Source organism: Eschrichtius robustus, chromosome 13 (assembly GCF_028021215.1).
Source record: "Eschrichtius robustus isolate mEscRob2 chromosome 13, mEscRob2.pri, whole genome shotgun sequence".
In the NCBI taxonomy this organism is placed as follows: Eukaryota; Metazoa; Chordata; class Mammalia; order Artiodactyla; family Eschrichtiidae; genus Eschrichtius; species Eschrichtius robustus.
Genome location: NC_090836.1, coordinates 10,862,811 through 10,870,923, shown reverse-complemented (window position 1 = coordinate 10,870,923; position 8,113 = coordinate 10,862,811). Strand labels below are relative to the sequence as shown.

The window sequence follows — 8,113 nt, the reverse complement described above, 5'->3', positions numbered from 1 at the left end:
GGAGGTGGGTAGTTGGTGGTGGCTCAGCTTTCCGTGGTGCACTTGACTTTTCCTGGAAGCCACACACTGGAAGCCTCTCCTAGGAGCTCTGACCTGTAGAACGGGCGTCCTCCGCACTGCCTACCACGGTGTCCTGCATCCCCGCGACAGGGAACATATCACATCACGTTAATTACACATTATCCTCAGAGCCATCAGGAGACTAGGGCACACGAGAAGGCTCCTGCAGCCTGCGGGGACAGGCCACCCCCAGAACGGCCCACTGAGGCCACGCAGACAGGATGGCGGCTCCCCAGCGACCAGGCTGCGGCCTACACCCCCCTCTGAGCCCCACCTTGCATCCATCCACTCGCCCTTTCTCTTTTCCGTCAGGGAAAACCCACCATCCTTGACGGCTGAGAAGAATGAGAGCAGCACACACGTATGCTCCTATACACAGTGTTTATTTGTTCTGTAACGATTCACATTTTAAACAGCGCTTCCTGACAAAGTACCAGCTGGTTCTTCTTTAACACAGGCAATAAGGGCGGCCATTCACATTCGGGGGAGGGGGCAACCACACTAGACGGGGCAGCAGAGTCCCTCTGGGGGTGGGGAGGATATCGTCTAGGGTAGAGGGCTTGTACGGGAAGGAAAGAGGAGAGAGTGGGAGAAGGAACACCCTGGCATTCACTGAAGTCAATACTCTTTCTAAGTAGTGCTTGATTGGCTCCGCTGGCAACCCCGAAAGAGAGGAGCACTTCCTATCTTTGACGTCTGGCTGGGGGGTTGCCTGCGAGGAGAAGGAAGTTTAGGGACACATCTGACAAGAGACCAGCACCCACACCGATCAGGTGAAGCTTCCTCGATCTTCGGCCACCACTTACTCCCCCTATACTGGCTGCAGGAGGAAGAAGAAACCTAGAGCTTGCGTCCTGTGTTCAGCAAGAGAGATTCAAACCGGTCAGAGTCTAAACAATCTATGTGAAGCTAGTCTGCAAACACACCACAAAGAATTTAGGGATGCTCTTTTCCTAGCTGCTGCTTAGGTATTTCTGGGACTCACCCAGCATAAATATAGTCTCCTGCCCCAAACAGTCCTCCCAAACCAGATCCTCCGTAAACAACTTGGCATTTGACTCCTGCCTAAAGTGGCTGGCAGCTCTGAAAGCCTCCGTGTGGTAGAGAACGAGGTGGCCCAGCCCAGGCCGCCACTCAGGCTTCAGGTATTCGGTTGACTATGAATCAGTCCTTAGAATTCTCTATTAGACTGAACTAGATCCTACGCCCTTCTACCCAGGCAGATTCAAACCCTAGAAGTGAATCTGGAATCAATCCCATACTCTTGGGCGTCTCCTAATTGTTCTCCCAAGTTCACAATAAGCTGGACCCACACGTGCCTTCCAAAGTGTTGAAACCAAATCTGCTTTCAGGGACTTCAGGCAGCGGGGCGGGGGGCGGGAAGGGGGCAGAAACCTGGCGAGGCCAGTCTCCAGGCCAGGCAACATGCCTGCTTACAGCTCTGGCTACCAACCTTCCTTTACGTCACAATGCCTACCAATGGGCAATTCAGACATACCCTTTTAAATCTGGCATCCCGATTTTCTGGAATCTCTTTAGTAACACAATCTAAAAAGACACGGGCTCAAGTAAAGAGAGAACCTGAGTGCACTCAGGGATGACCTATCAAAATTATTCGAGAAGAACAGCGATTCTCTGTTATATAAACAATGACCTAGAAGTTTAGGGGAGAACCTGATAAAGTAACATATTCATACAGAAGAAGGAAGAAATAAGCTCTGGAGATAATTCTAAAGAACTTCTCCATTTATAAAAGCTATAGTATTTACATAGACATTTTCTCAAAATAGAAACAATGACCTAGAAGTTTAGGGGAGAACCTGATAAAGTAACATATCCATACAGAAGAAGGAAGAAGCAAGCTCTGGAGATAATCGCAAAGAACTACTCCATTCATAAAAGCTATAGTATTTACACAGACATATTCTCAAAATACTCTGCTTCAAAGGCTCTACAAGGAAGGGAGGGTACAGGGCAGAATGGTTGCATGCTGGACTCAAGGAGCCAAAGTCCAGAAACAGCTTTGCTCTCATGCAAGCAAAGCAAAAATATCCCTGAATAAAAGAGAGCAAAATGAGAGGCAGAAAGGAGGACGCCCACTAGGAAAAGGTGCTGAGAAAGCAGGGTGGAGATAAAGGGGATGAGGCCGCCAGCCTCAGGCATTCCTGACTTGAGTTTTCCTCTAAGCTGTGGACGGTGCACACCTAAGCACGTCCGAAGTGACCACGGTAGGAACGGTCATGACTGGAGGAACCACCCGAACCATGTCATAACCTATGGACCTTGTCAGAGGTGGGGCGTTTAAACTTCTCCTGCTCCCCTTCTGATAGGCACAGGGTTATTGTTATGGTCACTGAATACAGAGCAAAGGAACATGTGAGGAGAGAGGAGACAGGAGCCACAAAACAAGGAAGAGAAGAGGATTCTGGGTGGCCCGCACCACCCCCGTGTCAGTCTTTCTTGCTACTGCAGCCAAGGTACAGGTAGGGGGAGACGGAGGGGAGAAATGCTGAGGGGCCCTCCAAGTCAGAGGTAGGCTATCTGGGAGTCTCAAGAGGCCCAAACCAACCAGATGTGTTTCGGACAGATGAGAACCTGGGTCCCTGGAGCTTAGGACATACTTATCTAGAGAAGGTTTCATCACCACACCAAGAGATACACAATCAGGGCGTAACACACAACAAAATGTTCCAGGGAAGGACTTCACTGGAATTTCCCAGCAAGGGTTCATAAATTAGACACACAAAAAATAACACAAGATTCACATTTCCAAACTATCCACACAGAACACCTAGGAGGGGTTAATTAGGGGGTTGGAAGGGCAGCACCCCAGCCAAACGGATCGTGCTGTTGGATCCAAGACCTCCAAGTGCCTTCCAAAGTGTTTGGCAACCTTCACGCAGAGGTGGTGGAGTGGGTGACAGAAGTCGTCCTCTCCAGCTGGAGAGAGACGGTACCATTCAGTTCACTTCTTCTGAAACTGAAGAGTCCAGCAGCCTAGACCTAGGGAGAAAAGTGCAAGTATCAATGACTTTAATTTTTTTCACGGTAGAGACATGGAGGGACCCTAAATGTCAGAATATCCCTCTATTTTCCTGTCCTTTTGTCTAGCCCCAGTGGTTTGTAAGTGTCCCTCCAGAAAGGCCCAGAGACTTTATCTTTTTCCATGTTACACTCTTGAACATTGAACTAGACCGTAGTATTTTCAGAGGGGTGGGAGGGAGGGTTGCATCTTGAGCAAGATAATTCTTCGTGGTGTGTAACTGCCACAAGCCCTGCACAATGCTGGCACAACGAGCCCTTACCCAGAAGAGGCCAGAAGCGACAGTAAAAGCCATGAGTCCACACTTCCAAATGTCTCCTAAGAGAGATGGTACCATTTCCAGCTCAAAACAACTGAGCAGTAGTTCATGGTCATGAAGTACCCTTACAAAATAACACTGGTTGAAAATAACTGTTTCCTGATACCCGGCTACTCGAGAAGGCTCCCACTCCCCAAATCTTCTAAAGAGCAGACTCGGGGTTGGTAGTATGTGTCTTAACCCTCAGTAGTAACCAAACATTTCTTTCACAAGCTCTTCACCTGGTAGGGAGAGTCAACGAACTTTATCCTAGAGAGGAATCTTCGCAGCTCCCCGCGGCCAATTTTGGGGGTGGTCTCCCTTAGCTGGACCACTTGGCCCTCCATCAGTGCCCACCGCAGACTAAGCTTGCTGACCACCAGGGGTGCTGGATGCCCTTCAGAGCTTGGCCCTGTTGTCCTGGTAACATAAAAGGCATCTTTCCAGAGGTCGTTGATCCCAACTGAGGAAAGACAAAAACAAGAGCAGTTAAAAAGGACAGAAAACTTCAGCTAACAGGAGAGTGCTTTGGTTCGGCAACTGGATTCATTCACTCATTTCCTCCTTCGCTAATTCATAGAAGTTTACTGAGCACCTAATCAATGCAAGGCACTGACTAGACAATGGGTGCCCAGGGGTGCAAAGCAGCAAATTCTCAGCCTCTGTACCTGTGTTTCTCCGAAGCTACTTCTAAGAAAGCCCCAGATCAGGAAGTGAGAGGAATGGCCAACTGTGGCGACAACTTGGTAGAAAAGTGAGTACAACAAACTAGAAATTCTGAGAATTCCTAGACTGTCAGTACCTGGTGGCATAAGCTATGTACACAGCCAGTGTTTATTTTGCCTCATCTATAAACCAGGTATTGTAATAAAAATGGTCTCGATTCTTAATTACCATTACGCAACGTTCACTGAATAACAACTTATGCTACTATTGAAAAAGAGATCATTTAGGTCCAGTCACAGGATTTTGCAAACTCACGCCTCCCCACCGCGGCCCTGCCGCGCACAAAGCCAGTGGGCAGGAGTGCCTGCAGGTTCCAGATGAGCTATTCTTCCCAGTGCAGTCCAGTGGGCCCACAGCCACAGCACCAACCTCACCTTCAAGGCAAACGAGTTTGTAAGGAGACAGCAAGTCTCTGAATGGCAAGGGAATACGGAAAAGAAGTGAAGAAAGGAACTGTGGCCGGCCTGGCCGGCCCCAGCAGGACTGCAGACTCCCAGAGGCCAGTGTGGGATGGGACCCTCCAAGGAAGGGACCATCGGACGATCCCAGACCAGCTGCGGTGGCCGACTTTCCAGGGCTTTGCATTACAGGTGTCTCAGATGTGATCCCAGTTTTGTTCTATGATATTATTTAGATGCACATATAAAGTAGAACACTTCCAAATGTTAACGGCGGTTATGAGCGGTCAGATGACGGGTGATTTTCCTTTTTCCCTTTTACTCCTGGCGCCAGTTTCTATGCGATGGTCATGTGCACTTTAGTCCAAAGAAAGTCTCTACTGAGCCTAAACGAATGCCCTGAGGAAACATCCTGCCTCTGCTTTATCCTTTGCAGTGACTTCCAGGTCCTAAGCTCCTATAAGGTCGAGAAACTTGTCTGATTTGTATTCCCAGCCCCGGGCACATCGCCTGGTGTATGGCTGATGCTGAGCAAACACCTGCTGAAACATTAGCTCCGTGGACCCTTGGGGATGGGACAACACTGCCCCGCAGCTTCCAGCATGTTTGGAGGCTGGGGGGTCCTCACCCCGTGAGCCGGGTGCTGCCCCCAGAGGGCGCTCTCAGGCGATGGCCCCGGGCACCAGGGCCACCAGGGGGAATGCATGGGAGCAGCTCGGCACACGCGTCCTGCCGTCACCTGCAGGCACACACCCTCCCCTCGGTGGGAGGACAGAATCACCCTCACCACGGCCAGCACATCCCCTCCCCTCCTCTGTGTACACAGACCCCACCGTCCCCGGGACTTACCCTCTGAAGCCGTCACGGTGCCGGTGGCGTTGGCCAGATCCAGAAGAATGGAGGGGAAGGCTGGATGCAGGAGGTACAGGTGGTGAAGGCTGGGTGGCTCGGTTCCCGGGACGACATCCTGACAACAAGCAACAGTGAAAGCAAAGGTCAGTCCACACACTAGCGTACAATGTCACTCAGATGAAAGGGTAGTGGAGACGGTGGTGATCACTCATCCCCTGCGATCCCAACTACGAGGGTGTGTCTGAGAGAAACTCCCACATACGAGAGACATGTCATTTCAAAGAGCTGAAAACACTGATTAAACACTAACTTCTTCAAACCACTAGAGCTAGAAAATGCTTTCTCTCCCTCATGAGAAAAAGAAAGGAAGAAAGGAAATGGGCATGCCGCAGGAGATAAACTGATGGGGGCCCTCGCAGTCTGGTGCCAATGGAGTATTAGGAACAAGTTCTTCCCCGACAGCAGGCGGGGGGGCTTCGTGGAGGCAAAATCTGCATATAAAAAAAAATATTGAGCCAAAGACATTTGCTTTCACTGGATATTGAAGCCAATCGCAAGAGTCAGGCTAAAAAAAAATCACAAAGATCTTATCTGTTCCTGAAATAAACAGGAATGGACCAAACAGAACTCACTAATCGTAAAATAAAAATTCCAAGGCCTGAGTGTCAATCTCCTGACCCCCGATGGCAGAAAAAAATGCACATCAGGGACTTCCCTGATGGCGCAGTGGTTGAGAATCCGCCTGCCCATGCAGAGGACATGGGTTCGAGCCCTGGTCCGGGAAGATCCCACACGCCACGGAACAACTAAGCCCGTGCGCCACAACTACTGAGCCCACGCTCTAGAGCCCGCGAGCCACAACTACTGAGCCCGTGTGCCACATCTACTGAGCCCGCACGCCTAGAGCCCGTGCTCCCTAACAAAGAGAAGCCACCTCAGTGAGAAGCCCCCGCACCGCAATGAAGAGTAGCCCCCGCTCGATACAACTGAAGTGAGTGTCAGCCCTGCTTCCACACTGTCGGCAGGGGAGGGGACACGTGTGCGGGAAGCTCGTGGTGCGCTCCCACCACTGTCACAGAGCAGAAGAGGGCTTTCCCACACACCTCAGGATCCCAGCATCGGCTCAGCTAACATGACAAGAAAATAGCCCAACTCCCTCCTCACTGCCTATGGCATGGTGCCCAAACTCCTTAGCATGAAAACCAAGGTCTTATGCCTTTCAACCCCAATCTGCCTTCCTTGGCCTCCTACGATTATATGCCTATGCACCCAACGCTCCAAGAACGTCTGTGAAACAAGCACATGCTTCACTTGACTTTACCTGACCTTGGCCAATCTTATTCCCCCTTAGACGTCTTCCTCGTGAGCCCATTTCCACACATTAAAACACTTCTTGTCCGGAGGTCCCCAACTCGATGCCACCTCTTTCAAGAAAAGCTCCCTAATCGTCCCCAACAAAATGACTACCCCCCTCCCTTTCTGCTTCCATCTAAACTTCCTATGTGTACCTCTATTACAGCATTGGTAATATGTCTTTGTTTTGTGGTCATTTATAGACACTTACATTTGAGAGTCATCTGATCCGAGCCCCTCATTTTATTAAAGGAGGAAACCAGGAAGTTAAATGTTAGGTAGATTGCCCACATTCATATGTCAGGGAACCGCAGAGTTAGGACAACCATTTATGGAAATCTGATCCGAAAGCGAGGGACCATATGAGCATCTTCATTAACGGATAAAGAGCATGGGGCCCAAAAAAGTTAAGTCCTAGAGCACAGGGCTGATGAACGCAGGACTCCCCCTCTGTCAGGCCACCCGATCGCCAGGGACCGTCCGTCTTCTCCTGCAGCGGGCAGCACTGTTCCTAGTTTACCCTGAGGTCCCTGGCACACAGTAGGTGCTGGTCAGCTGTGTTTAACTGGACTCAATCAGTGTGAGTCTTACTCAAAATCCCCAGGCACCTTGTAGAGGTGGCCCCGTGCCTCCTCAACCCTGTTAAAGTGCTGCAGGACAGCATTTAAGACATTCTCAAACCTGCCTTCCGTGTATCGGAGCTTCTCTCCCGTGATCCCCCAGGTGAACCCTCACCTTCAGCCCAGCGTCCCCCCACCCCACTGCTTTGCCACCCTGCGGCCCCGCCCATTTCCGAAATCTCAGCTTATTCACCTCAAAGCCCAGCCTCAGCCCCCATGAAACCCTCCCTGCCCACTGCAGACCAGGCATGGTTATTTCTCTTCAACACCTGCAGCACATAGGAATCAGCTGTTAATATGAGTCTAGACTTCACCCTCTACCTACGCCTCCCACTGTCATGGAGCCAGTAGCTGGGAGCCGTTGTCAGCTTTCGCTGCTCAGCGGAAAGGCAGAGCAGACAGATCACAGCTCAGAAGGAAGCAGGTTCCTGCCCTGCCCACCTGAGGGCTGTTTCGCCTCTACCCATAACTGCTTGGAAGCGCGGCTGGTCTAATAACACCTCCGGACCCAGTCAGCCCCGAGAGCTGCTGCCATCTGACGAAGCGACACAGGGGCCCTCCCAGGCTCACTCACAGGATTGGGCGATGCAGCTGACAGCCCTTCAGCCCAGAAGAGGAAGACAGACTTCTGGTCCACAGTGGCTGCTGAGGTGGCTGGGGTTTCTTCCATGTGACATGGAACGCTGTAACTCCAAGCGACCAGGCCAGAGGCCCCATCCACCACCATCACCTGCAGAAGAGAAGATGGTGAGTACAGGCCGTC

At 51.0% G+C, this 8,113-nt stretch overlaps 1 protein-coding gene across 1 annotated transcript in view; it reads right to left on the bottom strand.

Annotated features, from left to right (window-relative positions):
* Positions 1-424: 424 nt before the first annotated feature.
* The window catches only part of FAM234B (family with sequence similarity 234 member B), a 42,439-nt gene continuing 34,750 nt past the window's right edge, over positions 425-8,113 (bottom strand). The window contains exons 10-13 of the mRNA XM_068560783.1: positions 7,925-8,080; positions 5,375-5,492; positions 3,644-3,864; positions 425-3,063 (exon numbers count right to left, since the gene is read on the bottom strand). Of these exons, the coding sequence (XP_068416884.1) occupies positions 3,058-3,063; positions 3,644-3,864; positions 5,375-5,492; positions 7,925-8,080 (501 nt within the window). The 3' untranslated portion in view covers positions 425-3,057. The remainder of the gene's footprint in view (positions 3,064-3,643; positions 3,865-5,374; positions 5,493-7,924; positions 8,081-8,113) is intronic.